At 39.9% G+C, this 20,421-nt stretch overlaps 1 protein-coding gene across 1 annotated transcript in view; it reads left to right on the top strand.

Annotated features, from left to right (window-relative positions):
- The window catches only part of NEB (nebulin), a 194,957-nt gene that overhangs the window by 91,661 nt on the left and 82,875 nt on the right, over window positions 1-20,421 (top strand). Inside the window, exons 64-80 of the mRNA XM_077830379.1 lie at window positions 890-1,201; window positions 2,795-2,998; window positions 3,595-3,699; window positions 5,682-5,789; window positions 6,363-6,674; window positions 7,750-7,953; window positions 8,631-8,735; window positions 9,390-9,497; window positions 10,479-10,790; window positions 12,002-12,205; window positions 14,206-14,310; window positions 14,480-14,587; window positions 15,753-16,064; window positions 17,341-17,544; window positions 17,747-17,851; window positions 19,220-19,327; window positions 20,091-20,402. Of these exons, the coding sequence (XP_077686505.1) occupies window positions 890-1,201; window positions 2,795-2,998; window positions 3,595-3,699; window positions 5,682-5,789; window positions 6,363-6,674; window positions 7,750-7,953; window positions 8,631-8,735; window positions 9,390-9,497; window positions 10,479-10,790; window positions 12,002-12,205; window positions 14,206-14,310; window positions 14,480-14,587; window positions 15,753-16,064; window positions 17,341-17,544; window positions 17,747-17,851; window positions 19,220-19,327; window positions 20,091-20,402 (3,228 nt within the window). The remainder of the gene's footprint in view (window positions 1-889; window positions 1,202-2,794; window positions 2,999-3,594; window positions 3,700-5,681; window positions 5,790-6,362; window positions 6,675-7,749; window positions 7,954-8,630; window positions 8,736-9,389; window positions 9,498-10,478; window positions 10,791-12,001; window positions 12,206-14,205; window positions 14,311-14,479; window positions 14,588-15,752; window positions 16,065-17,340; window positions 17,545-17,746; window positions 17,852-19,219; window positions 19,328-20,090; window positions 20,403-20,421) is intronic.

Genomic DNA, 20,421 nt, shown 5'->3' with positions numbered 1-20,421 from the left:
TAAGTAAACTCAGACCCTTCTCCTCACACTTTCAAAGGTCTCAAGTTCATAGTGAGCAGTTAAAGGCGTGCTCCATCAACACAATCAGGCAAAGCTCTTTCTGAAAAATAAATAGGAGTACGCCTGGAATAAAATCTTCTGTATAGTTCCTGTAGGCCTGTCCTTACTTTATCTGTGGCAGGATTACATTCCCAGTGTCTGTTGTCTATTTGAGGATCTCTGTTTGCTGGTTTGAGGGGTGTGACAAATGAAGTTATCCTGTCCAGTTTTAATTCTAACTAATGTCTCTTATTTAATAATAACTGCTAGTAAATATTTTTAGGTGAATTAATCTTTCTGTTTAGGTGTTATCTACCAGCACTGCCTCGCTGATCTTTTCCTGGTAACATACTCATTCAATTGAAACTGGCATTTGAAAACAAATGTGTTTGGCCTCGTTAATGAGCAGATTTCATACAATGGAGTTAACCACTTTGGTCTGCATTTTAGGCTAAATGCTAGTTGAGACTTTTGAGATAGCTGTGACCACGAACAATCGCTATCCACGGTCACAGGGAGAACTTATTCCTCTCAGAGCCTGTTAAGATAATCTTATATTGTAGTATGTTGAAAGTGAATGTATTGGGTTTCAGGCAAACGGTGTACGGGGTCCTGGCATAGTAACAATATTACTTACATATTTAAGGGACTCCTGTGTCTAAGCTTTTTCCTAAGTTCTAGGTGTCATATGAGTGGTTTAGCACTCAGAAATAATACTTTATGAAGTGACACATGTTCACATAAAAGCGTCCAAACTCTCCACTAACCATGAAGACGCCGGAAAATTCCTATGGGATATTTTCTTAACAAGAAACCTGAAATTTGTTGAACTTCATTTTTTTGCCTACAGTACAAATACAAAGAAGGATATCGCAAGCAGCTAGGCCATCATGTGGGAGCCCGCACCATCCAGGATGATCCCAAGATGATGTGGTCTATGCATGTAGCCAAGATCCAGAGTGACAGGGAGTACAAGAAAGATTTTGAGAAATGGAAGACCAAGTATAATAGCCCAGTGGATATGCTGGGAGTCGTGCTGGCCAAGAAATGTCAGGAACTGGTCAGTGACGTTGATTATAGACATCCTCTTCACCAGTGGACATGTCTGCCAGACCAGAATGATGTCATCCATGCTAGAAAGGCCTATGAGCTACAGAGTGATGTGAGTACTGAATATGAGAGTTCCCAGGTATATGAGTAAGGCTACGTTTTAGTCACAGGTATTTTTAGTAAAAGTCAGGGACAGGTCAGGGACCATGAATTTTTGTTTACTGCCCATGACCTGTCCATGACTTTTACTAAAATATCCCTGACTAAAACTGGGGGAGGGAGACTCTGGGGACGCCACAGGTGCTGGGGAGGGGGGCGCAGCCTGGGGAACTGCTGTGGGTGCTGGGGAGGGGGCATGGGTGCTTGGGGGTAGTCGTGGCCCTGGGCGGGCACTGCAGTTACTGGAGAGGGGTTGCAGCCTGGGGAAGCACCGCGGATGCTGGGGAGGGGGCTGCAAGTGCTCAGGGAGTGAGTTGCAGCCCGGGGGTGCTGGGGAGGGGGGCACAGGTGCTGAGGGGTGGGGGGAGTCGCAGTCTGGCGGGGGGGATTGTGGGGGGTGGGGCTTGGACAGGTTCCTTACCCAGCTCCTGGGAAACGACAGCCCCAGCTCCTTAGAGCTCCACATGCTGCTTCTGCTCCACCCAAAACTCCGGTTCTGCAGCTCCCATTGGCTGGGAACCATGACCAATGGGAGCTGCGGGGGCAGTGCCTGGCTGCCGGCAGAGGCAGCCTGTGGAGCTAGGGGAGCTGAGGGAGAAGACTCCACCTGCCCCAAGGTAAGCAGCGGCCCCAAGCCCTGAGCCCCTCCCCCCCAAACTCCTGCTGCTGGAGGGCCCTGCGACTGGCCCAGCAGCAGCCAGTGCAACTGACCCGGGGACTGCCCGAGCTGCTCAGGCGGCTCACGGGGCTGCTGCAGAAGTCACAGAGGTCACGGAAAGTCACAGAATCCATGACCTCTGTGACAAACACGGAGCCTTATGTATCAGTGATCACAGTTGCATAGTAAATTATGCTTTCAGCATTATATCGTTCCCTTTTGGTGGGTGTAGAGGACCTGAAACCTCTGGAATGGTGGTTCAATAGTTCTATTGTGCAGTGAGACAGGCTAAAGAGAAGCTCTGAAAGGGAACGCCACACCTGGTCCCATCACAAAGTGCTGTTCCATGATTATTTTCTCTGTGGCTGTATAAAGTCGGGGTCACTGCCAGTGGGTGTATGAATTATGCTGAATGATTGGATCTTAAACCCACTTGAGGGGGGAATCAAAGTGAGCCATGCCCACAGTAGTATCTATGGAGCGGCTTCTTAATGAAACTTGTGGGAAGGTTTCGTCCTTCCAGCTCACCTAAGGCATCTGAGCTCACAGCTGTAAATTTGGATGTCTGAGTCAGGGTGTTCTTAGTGGAAGTCCCTCAACTCTGAAATTCATGGCCTTATTGATGCAAGACTCCAAGTGAAAAGCCCATATTTTCGCTCAGCCTTTTCCTGACACATGGTAGGATGGAGGATACCCGAGGAAGATGGGGAGACAATATACGTCTAAGGTGAGGGGAAGGATCGTAGCTGGCTGGCTAAGAGCCAGTGCAGAGAGGGAGGAGGGGTTCTTTTCAGTGCACAGGGCTTGCACAGTCCCTGCATGAGATGTACTGGGATGTTTAGTTGAATACGTTAACTAAATAGTTACCTTTGTATTTACGGTTAATAGAATTGTTACAAGTCAGATCTTCAATGGTTGAGAGGCATCGGTTGGGTCCCAGTTGGTTCCCTGGATGTTGAAAAAGCCAAGAAAGCTGGACAGATCCTTAGTGACAATATATATCGTCAGCCACCAGACAAATTAAAATTTACTAGTGTAACGGATTCTTTGGAAATGGTCTTGGCCAAGCATAATGCAGAAGCAATGAATAAGGTGAGTCCTAGCTTTCTGAGAAAGGTACTAGTGCTGCAAACCGTTAAAGATAACAAATTACATTTGTAATTATATGTATTAGACCCAAATTACATTACCAAATATGTATTTGACCCAGGCTATAATGATCAATTAGCTATAATTCCAGACACATGTAGCAATTTGTAAAATAGCTGGGAACTAGTTGTCTCTGAAAATGTCCATACATTAAAATAATTTGTCATAGTATTCAGGGCCTCAGTGCTTGCCTACACTTTGTGGACCTGATTCAAAGCCCATTAATGTCAGTGTGAGTCTTTCAATTGACTTTACTGATATTTTCATTAGTCCCTATGCCCAGAGGGAGTGCAAAATAAGCAAGAGCAGGAGTCTTTTCCAGTGGAAATCTTGCAACTTAGACACATGTTTTTGAAATTGAAGCCCTTTTAGAATCTTGACCTGGAAAGAGGTTAGTGTAAATGTAGACATTATATGATTTTTAGGCGTTACTTGAAGTAATGTTATTAAAATACTTTATTATGTTTTATGAGGTCTTCATATGTTGATCACTATCTTGTTTATTGCTGTTGGTTTAACATTTGTTATTTCATTTGCAGCGTTTATACACTGAAGCCTGGGATAAAGACAAGTCTCAAATCCACATGATGCCTGACACACCCGAGATTACATTGGCAAGACAGAACAAGCTCAACTACAGCCAGGTAAGCAAAAGCACAGTTTCTGTCATGAGTGTATTAATAATCTAAGTGGAATCATGCTGTGTCATTGGCTTGGCCAAAATATATCTTAACAAACTTGAAATAAATATTTACACTAAGTTTCCTGACTTATCCCATAACATTTACCTGCCAAAAAGTGAACATCAAAATGTTTTCCATATTCCAGCATAGTAGTCTTCTGGCTTGATTGTGGAACCTTTATTCATGATGGTGAGCACTCTTTTGAGAAGTTTCAGAGTGGTAGCCGTGTTAGTCTGTATCAGCAAAAAGAACGAGGAGTACTTGTGGCACCTTAGAGACTAACAAATTTATTTGAGCATAAGCTTTCGTGGGCTAAAGCCCACTTCATCAGATGCATGCAGTGGAAAATACAGTAGGAAGATATATATATATATACAGAGAACATGAAAAAATGCGGGTTACCATACCAACTCTAACGAGAGTAATCGAGTAAGGTGGGCTATTATCAGCAGAAGAAAAAAAACTTTTGTAGTGATAATCAGGATGGCCCATTTCAAACAGTTGACAAACAGGTGTTGGAAACAGTAGGGGGAAAATTAGCGCGGGGAAATAGTTTTTCGTTTGCATAATGACTCATTCACTCCCAGTCTTTATTCAAGCCTAATTTAATGATGTCCAGTTTGAAATTAATTCCAGTTCTGCAGTTTCTCGTTGGAGTCTGTTTTTGAAGTTTTTTTGTCGAATAATGGCGACTTTTAGGTCTGTAATTGAGTGTCCAGGGAGGTTTGAAGTGTTCTCTGACTGGTTTTTGAATGTTATAATCCTTGACATCTGATTTGTGTCCATTTATTCTTTTACGTAGAAACTGTCCAGTTTGGCCAATGTACATGGCAGAGGGGCATTGCTGGCACATGATGGCATGTATCACATTGGTAGATGTGCAGGTGAATAAGCCTCTGATAGTGTGGCTGATGTGATTAGGTCCTATGATGGTGTCCCTTGAATAGATATGTGGACAGAGTAGGCAATGGGCTTTGTTGTAAGGATAGGTTCCTGGGTTAGTGGTTCTGTTGTGTGGTGTGTGGTTGCTGATGAGTATTTGCTTCAGGTTGGGGGGCTGTCTGTAAGCAAGGACTGGCCTATCTCCCAAGATCTGTGAGAGTGAGGGATCCTCCTTCAGGATAGGCTGTAGATTCTTGATGATGCGCTGGAGAGGTTTTAGTTGGAGGCTGAAGGTGACGGCTAGTGGCGTTCTGTTACTTTCTTTGTTGGGCCTGTCCTGTAGTAGGTGACCTCTGGGTACTCTTCTGGGTCTGTCAATCTGTTTCTTCACTTCAGCAGGTGGGTACTGTAGTTGTGAGAATGCTTGATAGAGTTCTTGTAGGTGTTTGTCTCTGTCTGAGGGGTTGGAGCAAATGAGAAGAGTCCCACTGACTTCAAAGAGATAAATCTCTTGTTCAGTGATCATCAGTATGAGCTAAGGTCCACAAATGGGTTCTCCAGTGAATTGCTGAGGCTCCTCCTGTTAAAGGTACTAGTGCTAAAAAGTTGTGAAATTCATCCTATATTTGAAAATATCAAACAAATAATTTCTAACTTGATTCTTAAGACCTAAAGTGCTTCTGATCCGTGTAAGTAAGGGGCAAATATATAAGCATCAATAGGCAGTTGCTTTGGAAAGTAAGATTTGATCCATTTACAGTGGAGGCGTTGACACTACAAGTGTGATCTGTAAAATTGTATTCTATTCTACATCAGTTAAAGAAGAAGATAGACAAATAGTACAACCATTAGCTAGACTCTTTGGCCCAAATCCTCAGCTGATCTGAATTTACACCAGATGATGATCTGGCTTTTTCAGTTAAGAAAATTAGATTGTTAGATCTGAATCGATTGTATGATAATTCTTCTAGTTGTTGTCTTTCTGAGCTGACTGTTTTGCAGAGAAGGCAACATGCATAGTCCAGCTATGAGAATTTAACTCTGTTTAGTTCTTTTCATAGAGTCTATATAAACTTGCCATGGAAGAGGCAAAGAAGAGAGGCTGTGACTTGCGAATTGATGCTATTCCCATCAAGACTGCCAAAGCATCCAGAGATATTGCCAGTGATGTAAGAAACTGCTCTTTATTTCTCTACATACTTACAAGGAACCTTTGCATTCTGTAAATTCCATATGTAAATTCTGCAACAGGAGGTTTGATTAAACAATGAAGATGTGGTTTATATGTTGTAAAGCTGTGGTGCATATATTTAAACATTTAAATTGAAAATAAAAATAATAATTAAAACACTAAGAGATTCAACTTCACGTGCATGGCATAGATAAAGGTCTGTTGTACATAATTTTAGGCAAAAAAAAAAGACCTACTTCATTAATTAAATCTTTAATTGTTAAAAAAACTCATAGTACATGCATATCACAATTATTTCTCTTTAACATTACAAAAAGAAAGTTTAATAATTCTTTATATCCCAGAATGTCTATCCCATTTAAAGTTCTAATTCACAATTCAGTTGCCTAGAATGCAAAGCCATGACACTACCGCGATAAAATACCTTGAAAGCATCATGATAGCTATAATTTATAAATAATTTTTGGAGAGTTTCTTGTTAGAACTATTTAAAATTAATAGTCACAATATTATTGATTAAAGGAACATTATATTTTGCTTTTTCCTTCAGTACAAATACAAAGAAGGATATCGCAAGCAGCTAGGCCATCATGTGGGAGCCCGCACCATCCAGGATGATCCCAAGATGGTATGGTCTATGCATGTTGCCAAAATCCAGAGTGACAGGGAGTATAAGAAAGATTTTGAGAAATGGAAGACCAAGTATAATAGTCCAGTGGATATGCTGGGGATTGTGCTGGCAAAGAAATGTCAGGAACTGGTCAGTGACGTTGATTATAGACATCCTCTTCACCAGTGGACGTGTCTGCCAGACCAGAATGATGTCATTCATGCTAGAAAGGCCTATGAGCTACAGAGTGATGTAAGTACCTTTTCTGTTTCAGTTCCAGAAGATGACTGTATTTGCTACTGTACCTTAGATGAAAAATGATTTCACATACTGATAACAGCAGAGCCAAGTGTTCTCAGTAAAACACCAGTTCTAGTATTGTAACAGGTTTTGTTACAAATGGAAACTCAGATTAAATCCATTAAAAGACTCCTTAATTAGTTCAAATTTAAGACCCGTTTAAGCACATTTGTCCCCATTTATGATTGAAATTATGAGAAATTGTTAGTTACTCATGGTTTTAGTCCAGGTGAAATGCAGTGATTTTTAACTAAGATTCACTACTTTGAGATTTTGGATTTATTTGAACCTGGACCTTGAAGTGAAATGAGGAATAGGTAAAAATGCACCTATATGGATTAATATGTCAAAGGAAATGTTCATACAGAGTCTTGCAAAGCAGCATTGCCAAGCTCCATGCATTTCATTACTATCACTAGGGCTAAAATTGTGAACCACAATAAGCAATGTCAGAACAACCATGTTGTAACTGGAGAGGAGCCTGAGTCAAAGAAATATGCATGATATGTAGTAAATGGCAGGTTGTGCAAGGGTGGCATTGAGAAAGATGCAATGTCTGGAGCCAAAAAACGTATTGTGGAATGTAGCTGGAGTGGAGAGCAGAGACCAGGAGGGGTGTATGTAAAAAGATGAAAGCGTAGATGTACAAAAACGATGTTGATAAAAATCAACTAGAGTAGCTAGATAGCATTGTTTGGGTCTTGGAGGTCAACCTGAGAAAGAAAGACTTGAGATGAGTTGTAAAGATGGCTCTTCTGTATGATATTGCTTTTCAATGATGCATTCTTTGGATAAAATGGTAGTTTTGCCATTTATTCAGTGGACCAGTATTTCACCCCTGAATTCTAGCCAAAATCTAGGTTTTACTATATTATAGCTTTTAATTTGTTTTCCCTTTTCATTTGCTGTATGTTTTAGTCACAGCTAGCTAGTTGTTCAGTAGTTATAAAATTTAGATAAAATGTACCGGGATGATAATCTGGAAAAGTGAACCAAGGAATTTCTTTTGTATTTATTTTGTTAACAGAATTACTACAAGTCAGATCTCCAATGGCTGAGAGGCATTGGTTGGGTTCCAGTTGGTTCCCTGGATGTTGAAAAAGCCAAGAAAGCTGGAGAGATCTTAAGTGATAAAATATACCGTCAGCCTCCTGACACATTCAAATTTACTAGTGTGACAGATTCTCTAGAAATGGTCTTGGCCAAGAATAATGCAGAGACAATGAATAAGGTGAGTAATGATTTGATAAGTAATACATCTGTGCTGTGCTACTCATGATTAAAGACAGAAAATTAGGAATACTTAGGGATCAGCACCACTATGTTGCGTGATGGACACTTGACAAAATTACAGTACATAGTGACAGACATTGGGGGCGGGCGGGGGTTATGTCATTCAGTCATTCAACGTTTCTTGAAATATTACCACGGACCTCAACATTTTTACCACAGATACTTGTGTCCTTGTACGGATGCGCTGCCGACTCCTACATGATTCAAAGTAATGTTGATGTCCTGAGATAAAACAGTATGTTTGCAAAGCAGTATGTAGGACCTATCTTATTAAGCACAAAGGAGGACATGTAAAGCAAGAATCAAGTTACTAAGATTATTCAGGATATTACAGTGCGCTTTTTCTTGGGCACATGTGTGTAGTCAGCTGCAATAGCTCATCAGACACCTTAGGTTTGCCTCAGCCTTTTTATTGTTGTAAACTGATGTAATCAATTTCTAAATGTGGAGCCAAATATGAGCCGCTCTCCTCAGATAAATTCCCTTTGTGTATAACAGTTTTGCCAGAGTAATAATGGCAAGGTTTGATAGATAGTTACTGTAGGTTATTACTGAATTACCTTTCATTTCTATTCAGAAATAATAACAATAGTCTCTTCCTGTCTTCATTCTTAGCGCTTATACACTGAAGCATGGGACAAAGACAAAACTACAATTCATGTCATGCCTGACACTCCAGATATCATGCTAGCAAAACTCAACCAAATAAACTGCAGTGAGGTGGGTAAAAGTAAAAAACTGAAAGGATGAAATAATGAGCTCTGGACAGTACAATTTTGTTATGTCTGGCTTTTCAATGAATACGATAATGCTGCACATCTGTATAGTGCCACGTGTGGCCAGTAATGTTAGTTAAGACAGATTTTTGCTATAATTTAAATTATCTTCTTGGTGTCTGACTTTTGATTTTCAAAAGTAGTATCAGCATTAAACTAGGAGCTTATCCTGTGGTAAACTCTTGACATATGTAAATAGCACACTGGGAAACTCCCCTCTTTCATTTTGCCAGTGTCCTTGTGAAAAAATGTTTTTCAGGAAATAATGAGAATTTGCAACAGTGCAAAACTTCGCATCTTGGAAACCTTTCACCTCATTTCTTGGTCTTCAGGTAGATTCCCACCATCCCTGCTTTCCACTCCCTTACTGCTGCCAGATTTATACAATAAAATGTTGGAAATGTGCATTTTCCTACTACCTAGGGCAGGTAGCTATGGGTCATATTTAAATCAGGTTTTCCCATTTTGAATATTAATCATGTTTTCTAGTGACTTAATGGGTTTTGTTATATACATGTGTAACATGCTTAACTACAAGGGAGGTGCATAAAGTGCCTGGTTAATGAGATAAAAATATAAATGGTTTCCTTTCTCATAGAAATTGTACAAATTAGCCTTGGAGGAATTGAAAAAGAGAGGTTATGACTTACGTGTTGATGCCATTCCAATCCAGGCTGCCAAGGCATCCAGAAATATTGCCAGTGAAGTAGGTAACCTTTTTTGTTATATCTACAGGGACATGTTTCTTATGGAAAAGAGTTCAGAATTTGTACTCTATAATTTTTCTATGTAAATGCTTTTAAATTGTACAATAGATTCTATTACTATCCAATAATTATAGTGCATGCTTCTTGCATCTGAAAATAAAGGACCATATCAAGATCTACAGTGATAGAGGCCTTAGACAAATACATTGCAGTGATAAAATAAATAATATAAAGCCTAGTCCTATGCCCATTGAAATATTTCCATTGAGTACAATGGGTGTTGGATCAGGCACATAGTGAGATTATATAAGGTACCTATTTACTACTTTTTGAGAGAAGAATTAAATGCTTCAGAAAAAATAATAAATAATATTAACAGTCCTAAACAATCCCCTTTTTCTGTCATGAGAAGATTTTAGTGCTGATGAAAAGTTGTTGTATTGAAAGCCCATGTGACTGAAGATGACTCATCCATGGAACAGATATGGCATAAGCAATGACAATAAAGTCTCCCTTTCACTACTCTGCCAGTGTGCCTCACTGCTCACCTAGGGCAACACCAGTAGGGGTTAGAAGGTAGTTCACTCTCCAGGTTGGTTTCGTCCTTGGCATCACTAATTAAATAGAAGATAAATGTGCCAGTTGATGTTAATTTGTCAGCAGATGTTGTGTTCTTTCCTTAAGAATTTTATCATACATCCTAAAAAATTAAAAGGATGTGAGACCACAAACAAGATATTAAGTACATGGTTGTAAGGGGTAAGGTATGCAAATTTAGTAGTAATATGTTTATGGAGATAGCAAGATAGAATACCTTAACTTATTTTTCTCTTCTTTTGAACGAAATGAATAAAATAGCATATTAAAGAAAGTCTGATACATTTTTTTCCAGTCTGAGGGTATGCATATTCTAGTTAAGTTGGGTACATTGTTTCCGAGTGGAAAACTGTCACAGTGAATATAAATATATTTTATTTTAGTACAAATACAAAGAAGGGTATCGCAAGCAGCTTGGCCACCATGTGGGAGCCCGCACCATCCAGGATGATCCCAAGATGATGTGGTCTATGCATGTAGCCAAGATCCAGAGTGACAGGGAGTACAAGAAATATTTTGAGAAATCAAAGACCAAATACACTAGCCCAGTGGACATGCTGGGAATTGTGCAGGCCAAGAAATGTCAGGAACTGGTCAGCGATGTTGATTACCGCCATTACCTGCACCAGTGGACATGTCTGCCAGACCAGAATGATGTGATCCAAGCTAAGAAGGCCTATGAGCTGCAGAGTGATGTGAGTGTACAACATGTGTAATACATGCAGCAGGCCCAATTTTACCCTGACATGCCTGCACACTAGGGTGACCATATCGCAAGTGTGAAAAATCGGGACGGGGGTGGGTGGTAATAGGAGCTTATTTAAGAAAAAGCCCCAAATATCAGGACTGTTCCTATAAAATCGGGACATCTGGTCATCCTACTGCACACAGATGTCTATTTAACATCCTTACAATGGTAGTGCTTAAGAGCCAACCAAGAGTGGAGCCCTGTTGTGCTAGATGCTGTACCAACAGAGAGTAGCAGACGTCCCTGACCTGAAGAGCTTGCAATCTAAAAGGATGACACAGACACAGGGTAGGGGAAGGGGTAGAACACACAAGCAGAGTAAACAATGAGATGGCAGCAAATGTCATGTTAATTCCATGATTTTTTCTGGGGTTAGGAGTTACTTAGGAGGGAATCAGCTAAATCAAAAGAACAGGGAAGGGGAAATGCTCAGGGGGATAGGGCAGGTGAGAAGATGGTAAGAGGGAGTAGGAATGGAATGAAGCTCAGGTGAAGAGACTGGGCGGTAGAAGGAGAGGGTTGGAGCAAACACCAATCAACAAAGGCCAGAGAAAGTCTAGTCAAAACTGTGGAAAGTTTTCCAAATGTCCAGAAGTCCAAAGATCCCTGCTTTGGCTGCTTCAGCCCCTACCAGCTGGAATCTCTGTCTGTTGCCTCTCTGCAGCTCCCTGATGTGGGGAATGAAGGGGAAGTTGAGGTAGGCACCATCTGGGTTCTAGTACCCCCAGAATGGAGGGGTGTCTCCCCTGTGCAGTTCTGGGTCCAGGGGAAGGGTGGCCTCAGCTGGGCCCCGTTTTCTCCCCTTCTTCCTCAGTGCAGTAGTCCCTGCTTTGGCTGCTTCTGCCCCTACTGGCTTGTGAAATGTTCCATATCCTGTTACCGATCCTTTGCCACCAAATCCTTGCTGTTTTCTTGATCTTTGATCTGTCAAAGGTGCCCTAATAATGAGTCTGTGGAGTCCTTCCATTTTCCCATTCATTGTGCTGTGTAATAATTATTTTATCTACCTTGGAAGAAATGAGAGTCAGAATTAAATGACCATTTTGTAGTAATAGATAATGTTACATGAAGTGAGTAGTGTATAAATCAGTTGCATTTATTCATATATTCATTTGATTGTTCCTCCAAATGACTGATTGAACATTAATTAAATTTTAGGCTGTTTACAAATCAGACCTGGAATGGCTGAAGGGTACAGGCTGGGTCCCCATTGGTTCCATAGATGTTGAGAAGGTTAAGAGAGCTGGAGAAATCCTGAGTGAAAAGCAGTATCGCCAGCCCGCAGACCAAATGAAATTTACCAGTGTGACAGATTCGCTGGAGTTGGTTTTGGCAAAGCAAAATGCTGAGACAATGAACAAGGTGAGTCTCCCAGAAAAATTCACAGGTGTTACTGACTCTGAGGTTGGTTCATGGAATGGGCAATGCACTTTGGTTGAAAGAGGTAAGTGTTCCCAAAGAAGCAAAATGTCAGACAGCAGCTGCTGTTAGGTAGCTGTGGTTACCAAGAGTCCTTTAGATCCTTTCCACTTGGTAAGAAGGTTGGCCCCTTTTCTTTCAGATGTAGGATCTCTTTGTTTTTTCTCCTCCAGACTGGATTTGTTTAATACATTCTGTGTGCAGCTATATTTTAAATCATTTGGAAATTGCAGTTAATACAGAACACAGAGGCCTGCTGATGAAGTGTTGTTTCTCACAGAGGAGGATGTTCACTCCAGAGCCTAGGTTCCATATGTGACACTCTACACACCTTATGCTCCATGTGTTATAGTCTTAATCTGGGGGTTAAGTGGTGCCTAGGACTGTGTGCAAGGCCTCTGCACTGGGATTTGAGCACTCTACCCCAACTGCACTGGCTGCCTAACAGAGCTGGTCAGAAAAATTGCACCATAATCAAATGTTGACTAAAAACAGAAATAAAATTGTTGGTGAATTTCTATTCCTTCTTCTCCACACCAGTACCAGATTGGCTGCACTGTAAAGGGTTTTTTATTTTTAAAAACTCTCAACTCAGTGTGTGCCAGAACTCCTTTATGGAAAGTGACCTACTAAGCAAGGCTGAGGCTGTTTGCAGGTTGCAGAACCATTTCAGACAATGCTGCAAAATGTGCAGATGTGGTGTCCCCAAATAAGGGACATGGGGCACACCCCTCTGGGACAAGGTGCAATGCTAGGCAATACATTGCTGAATGCGTTACTGGAAGACAGTCAAATACTACAGTGATGAGCATGGTATACGAACCTGTATAGAATAGGGAGACATCTGTTATGTATGGTATTGAGCTGCATGGTGCAGACTGGAGCATCAGCTCCTGTATGACAACTGAGAACTCAGAGGTAAGAGCTTGTGTCCCCTAGGGAATAAGGCTGCCTCCCATTTATAGTAGCCTGGGTAGGGTAACTAACATCACAAATTATCTCTTCCTCCTTCTCCCGAAAAATATATCCCAGAGAGTCCTGGATACCCTTCTCCCACTAGAACCTCCCAGCAATACTGAATCAGCAAATTAACATGGCAGAGCAGGTTGGGGCACAATGAGGAGAAGGAAGTCACCTAGTTGGGTTTTGCAGTTGGAGATCACAAAGTATCAAGAGTATTAAAGATTTGCTCAAACTGTCCCCGATGATGTATTAGGGTGTTTTCAATGGGTGGGTCTCCCACTAGAACCTCCCAGCAATACTGAATCAGCAAATTAACATGGCAGAGCAGGTTGGAGCACAATGAGGAGAAGGAAGTCACCTAGTTGGGTTTTGCAGTTGGAGATCACAAAGTATCAAGAGTATTAAAGATTTGCTCAAACTGTCCCCAATGATGTATTAGGGTGTTTTCAATGGGTGGGTCTTAGTTTTGTAGGTATGTGTTCAGACGTTGGCTATATATATGCCATGTTCTGGTTCAAGGCTTTGGTTTTGTCGACTTTTGCTAATTGTTGCTTTCCGTTTTACTGTATTTTTCTCAAGGTGCGCAGAATTCTTTGGGCACAGTGGGCAATGTGTATCTATTATGTATCTTTAGCTTTCTTTGAGTGTCAGCCCAAGCTCCGCAATTGTATTTATCAGGGACCTGAACCAAATCTCACCATAATCAATGGGAGTCTTTCCATTGGCTTGAATGGACATTAGATAAGCTGTAGGCTAATTGTGCTAAATGTATAGTACACCCATACTTAGGCTATAAAAACTAGCAGATAAAATTATTTGATATCTAGACACATGGGAGTAAATTCACCTATAAGCCCAATTTAGTTTTTCTTTGAAAACACTGTAGATTTAAAGTATGAAATCCTTCCACTTGCAAAAACTGTGTTTATTTAAATGTTTCATTAAAATCTTTTTTTAAATTGTTTTCCCCCCTTCCACAGCGTTTATACACAGAAGCCTGGAATGCTGACAAAACCACAATTCACGTCATGCCAGACACTCCAGCCATTATGTTGGCAAAAGCCAATTCAGCTAATGTTAGCCAGGTAAGACTATTTAAAAAAACATACCAAACAAATACAAAATCAGAAATTAAGTAAGCATTCATTTCACTTTTAAAGAACCTATTTGAATGTATGTTTTCATTTTCTCTCTAAGAAACAATTGGTATAATACTGTATTTTCATCTCAAATATTTTGTCTTCCTCTCTGTAGAAACTTTACACACAAGGTTGGGAAGAATCCAAGATGAGGGATTATGATATAAGAGCTGATGCAATTCCAATTCGAAGTGCAAAGGCATCAAGAGATATTGCTAGTGATGTATGTGCTTCTTCTGCTAATCTATCATTTTAACTTTATATTAAGGGTTTTTCTCATTTTGTTTTTAGTAAACTTGTGAAATAATAAAAATATGCATTCTTTTAAGTGACAAAACATAGGAATAGAATAATAAATCATTAAAAAATAAAAGTATATCAAATTCTGGTTTAAAAAATAAACACCATAGAAACAGATTAGTGCAGAAAAATATCCAACATCACACTGAAGAGAGTGTAACATTAAAACTATTGACATTAAACAAACCAACCTAGAAATATATATTATAAAATATTAACACATCACATGATATTACTGATATTCAGGGAGCGAGGGGAAATTAGAGATTTCAAGCTCTGAATCAAGATATTTGCCTACAAGAAATGATTTTTATTCTAATATTATTATTAAACTGAGACAGTAAAAAGTACTGATCACTGAAGATTATTTTGCTATCTTTACAATTATGTGGTAATTTGTATTCATTTTGTATCAGATTTGCCTCAAATTAAGTAGGCCATGTCCTCAGCTGATATAAATTGGCCTAGCTGCTTTGACGTTAATATAAGAACTAGCGGCCACCAAATGAAATTAATGGGCAGCAGGTTTAAAACACATGAAAGGAAGTTCTTCTTCACGCAGTCAACCTGTGGAACTCCTTGCCTGAGGAGGTTGTGAACTAGGGGCCACTGAATGAAATTAATTGGCAGCAGTTTTAAAACAAATAAAAGGAAGTTCTTCTTCACTCAGTGCACAGTCAACCTCTGGAACACCTTGCCTGAGGAGGTTGTGAAGGTTAGGACTATAACAGGGTTTAAAAGAGAACTAGATAAATTAATGGAGGTTAAGTCCATTAATGGCTATTCGCCAGGATGGGTAAAGAATGGTGGTGTCCCTAGCCTTTGTTTGTCAGAGGGTGGGGATGGATGGCAGGAGAGAGATCACTTGATCATTACCTGTTAGGTTCACTCCCTCTGGGGCACCTGGCATTGGCCACTGTTGGAAGACAGGATACTGGGCTGGATGGACCTTTGGTCTGACCCAGTAAGGCCATTCTTATGTTCTTATGTTAGAACAAAACTGAATTATGCATCTGAGGATCTGGTCCATTATTCACTTTTCCATGAATATGTAAATCATAACTGAACTCTGTTTCTGTTTTTAATAGTATAAATATAAAGAAGCATATGAGAAACAGAGAGGTCACCATGTGGGAGCCCGCACCATCCAGGATGATCCAAAGATGATGTGGTCTATGCATGCAGCAAAGATCCAGAGTGACAGGGAGTACAAGAAATATTTTGAGAAATCAAAGACCAAATACACTAGCCCAGTGGACATGCTGGGAATTGTGCAGGCCAAGAAATGTCAGGAACTGGTCAGTGATGTTGATTACCGCCATTACCTACACCAGTGGACATGTCTGCCAGACCAGAATGATGTGATCCAAGCTAAGAAGGCCTATGAGTTGCAGAGTGATGTGAGTAAAAAACAAATGCAAAATAAAGTCTTTTATATGTGTGTGTGTGCAAATATCTATTCAAACATTTTAGAGTAAAATGTATCCATTATGTACCTGATCCTGCAAACAAATTTTTTTTGCTCCAAATGAGGATGAAAAGTCAAATGTGAAATTTTTCACAGGAAGGAATTTGAAGAAAAATACCATTTGGAGAGAATCAAAACAGAATTTTTCTGCTTGCTGGCCTTACCTAGTAGGTTCTTGTCAATTTCACTTTCTCTCCTCAGGCAAAAAGTAAATTTGTCCAGAGCCTTCTAGGCTGGGACCCAAGGAGCTGTCATTTTCCAGCAAAATATAATTTTTCCCCAGAAATTTTTGAGTATGTGAAAAGAGCATTTTCCATCAGAAAGTCATTCTGATTGAAAATTCCTGACCTGCTCTACTTGATTTCCAGGCAAGTTAGGAGTGCAAACGTGCATGCAAAAGGCTTTTTTCCTCAAACACTGCAAGTGCAGAGCGTTTTATGTGTCACTGCAGGAGTGAGAACTCTGGGGAAACCCTATTCTGTATTAAAAAATGGACTGATATGTAGCTGCCAAATTAGTCCTGACTATTAGGAAGAGTAAGACCTGAGAGTGTATTGTGTAATGGATGTCTCCTTTAACACACCCATTCTCTAGCCATATTCTGATCCATTTTTTCCTTGTGCTTTTGAGAGTGAGGCAGAAGGTGCACAAGTAGCTTGAGAGTTCCACTTAGTGCAGAGGTCTATTCCTAGTGCTTAACTTTGCTCGCTCCCAATCACAGACTTTGATCCCACTTGCACTGAAATGCAACAAGCTTAGGCTCCCTGTTGTTGCACACAGTGTTAGGACTAACAGGATTAAGGCCAAAGTGCTTTTGTAATTTTGAGCTTAATTTGTGCATGCATTTCCCATGATTATACTTGCCAATTAGTAATCGCATGTGCAAATGGTTTAATGGTAAATGCTTGTAAAGCTATGGATGCTTCTCTTCAGTTGAGAGCACTCTAGAATTTGGAAAAGCCCAGATTCTAATATTCCAGTCTCTCTGGGGGAGCCCAAGTTCAACTGTAGGTAAAGTACGCATGTTTGAATGTTGAGGTGATAATTGGAATTGCAAAACTTTATTCAAATTTACCAGTTGCCCAAAAAAGTATGGTGATGGGGATGTCATCCTAATTCTGCTCTATTTGTTGGATGCGTAGGGGACAGATTAGTTTTTGTATCTGAAATTTTTTCTGTAATTATATTATTAATATGTTTGTTTGTAGAATGTGTACAAGTCAGACCTTGAATGGCTGCGAGGCGTTGGCTGGATGCCAGATGGCTCTGTGGATGTGGATAGAGTGAAGAAAGCCCAGGAGCTCCTGAATGAGAGAGTATACCGTCAGCGGCCAGACACATTGAAATTCACCAGCATTGTTGACCCACTACCAGTTGTCCTGGCTAAAATCAATTCTAAGCAGATCAGTGAGGTTAGCTGGCTTTTATGTTACCATAAGTTTTCTGCATTCATGCTGACATTTTTGTGGATCCTTCACTAGTGTTAAAAATTCTTAAAATGAGAACCCTAACATACATAATAGTTTATACCATGAGATCAGTTACTTTGAAAGTAACATAGAACAGCATCTTTCACACTGTAATTGAATAATGAGGTCTTTACTTTCTCATTAGCCTCTCTATCGTGAAGCCTGGGATAAAGAGAAGACACAGTTCAACCTACCTGCTGACACGCCTGAGATGCTGCAGTCCAAAGTCAACGCTCTAAACATCAGCAATGTAAGATCTTCAAGTAAAAATATGGAGTGTTATTGAAATGAACATTGCCACATGCATCATTTTTAGCCGGCCCCATTTCAGAACACTTATTATGAACTTCCTGACATAAGCACAGATTTACTATCTTTATTTTTTGTACTGTTTTGTATTTTAGAATGTAGATGAAGTATTGTGGTTCATTTAAGCAGCATAATATGGTTAATGAGCCCAATGTTCATGAAACACAATGGGCCAGATTAATTAATCTGGAGTCAGTAGCATTCCTCTCTCTCTCTCTCTCTCTGTTCTTTGAAGCCAATAGAGTGTCACCCACTTATGCCAGCAGTGATTCTGACCCAAGATCTAAAACATGGACTTGTTGCCTGTCTGTTTGTTATTCATAAATAGAGCCTATCGCCATAGCATCTAGATCACCATATTGACTGTCTAGTTAAACATATAATGTGTTGATAAGAAAAGAAAGTAATGAAACAGTGGCATTTTAAAGTTTAATATACACCCTTTCCTGAATTGTCCTCTTTATGACAACTTCCTTTGGGAAGTTTGGGGTTTGAACAAGATATTATAGGCCAAAATACCATGCAGCAAATATCAGTGATGTTCTTGGGATGCGTGGTACACAAAAACTGGCTAGCTTTGGATGAATGAAAGCACATCAAACACTGGCTTTCACCTTAAATATCAATTAAGTTTCCCTGAATACTCTTGCTTCTTTTAGCTTCATTTGGACACCTAGCATTATTCTTACATGGTTTCCATTTTGAACTTCCTTGATTTGTTTTTTTTAATGGCTGCATGAAATTCATTGTTTCAAAGTACTTTTTAAATCTTTTAATGTTGATAGCATTAATTTAGAAGATCATCCTAAACCTTAACAGTTTCAGTGGAAGAGTGTGAGATGCTTCCATTAAAAATACAGCAAAACTTCTAATGAGATAATAGACCAGTGACTTTTCTGTGATACTAATACAAGGCATAATCCAAAGACCATTGAAGAAAATGAGAACCTTTCATTACTTCAGTAGGCTTTGGACCAGGCCCACAGTGTGAATGGATCTGATATGCCACATCTATGGCCACATTCCTGCAATATGCTATTTGTGGGGGAATCCTTCTGCCCATATAGTCTCATTGAAGTCAATGGGGCTGCAGGTAGGCACAGGACTCTGTGGATCAGAGTTCAGGTTTGGGACCTACATAATTAATCATTACATGTGTGTAGTAATTATTAGTTAAGGGGATAGGAATAATTTAGATAACCCACAAAACTGTAAGGATCAAATGAAAACATCCATGCTGTAAATCTAGGGAAAATATGATTTATGAGAAAAATGAATTCTAAAATTGTGTCTTTGATTTTGATTACAGAAACATTATCAGCAAGCCTGGGAAGATGCCAAGATGAAAGATTATGACTTAAGAGCCGATGCCATTTCTATCAAACATGCCAGGGCTTCCAGAGACATTGCTAGTGAGGTACGATCTCTGTTCCTTCTCTTTCATTTCTATGAAGGGCCTATTCATCCTCATATAAAACACAGCAGACAACTGTGTAGCTAGCTAAGCTCAATTCAAAGCTATTGTGTATTCATATATGAACAGCATGCTGTCTTGTATATTTGCATTATTCTAAATCCTGCCTTGACCCTCTCTTTCTAGTAGAACTTAAAATTTGCTATTGGTAAAATATTAATGATAACAAAAGATTGTATTTTGTATTTGTTGTATCAAAGTAGTTTCAGTAGGGGTTCAGAGAGCTATTTTGCAATACACTGTAAAGTTTTATCCACCAAACATTTGCAGTAATTGAGGTACAGACTATATTTCTGCTGCTCCCAATACATAATTCAAGGGTGTTATTTTTGTCAGTACTGCTGTCAAGATTTCTGTTAAAATCTAAAATGTAGCAGTGCTTATAAACCTTACCAAGCAATTGGAATAACTGTGTATTGTAACTAGTGAGGGAATTCTGAAATATTTTTCTTTTATCATGGTTTTAAACTGTTAAGTTAGATGGACCACATTTTCCAGAGTTATTGGTGATTTGGGGAATCAGGTTTTGGGGGCCCAACGTGAGACACTGTACAGTGGACCTGAATTTCAGAAGTGCTGATCCAGTACCCTTTAAAATCCTTTATGGGTTCCCAAATTGGGCATTCATAAACAGTTGTTGCTTTAGAACATGTAGACTGGCAATTCATGACTGTTTCTGCTAATGTTTCCTCTCTATGTTTGTTAGTACAAATACAAGGAAACCCACGAGAAACAGAAAGGCCACTATATCGGATGCCGAACTGCAAAGGAAGATCCCAAATTGGCATGGGCTGCACATGTAATGAAGATGCAGAATGACAGAGAATACAGGAAGGCTTATCACAGTTCGAAGGCTAAGATCAACATACCAGTTGATATGGTTTCTGTCTATGCAGCCAAGGAAGGCCAATTATTAGCGAGTGACGTTGACTACCGCCAGTATTTGCACCAGTGGACATGTCTGCCAGACCAGAATGATGTGATCCAGGCAAGGAAGGCCTATGAGCTACAGAGTGATGTAAGTAGGAGTGTATATA

The sequence above is a fragment of the Eretmochelys imbricata genome, chromosome 11, assembly GCF_965152235.1.
Source record: "Eretmochelys imbricata isolate rEreImb1 chromosome 11, rEreImb1.hap1, whole genome shotgun sequence".
NCBI classification, from domain to species: Eukaryota; Metazoa; Chordata; order Testudines; family Cheloniidae; genus Eretmochelys; species Eretmochelys imbricata.
The sequence above is the reverse complement of the archived record's forward strand: the minus strand, read 5'-3'. Positions and strand labels throughout refer to the sequence as shown.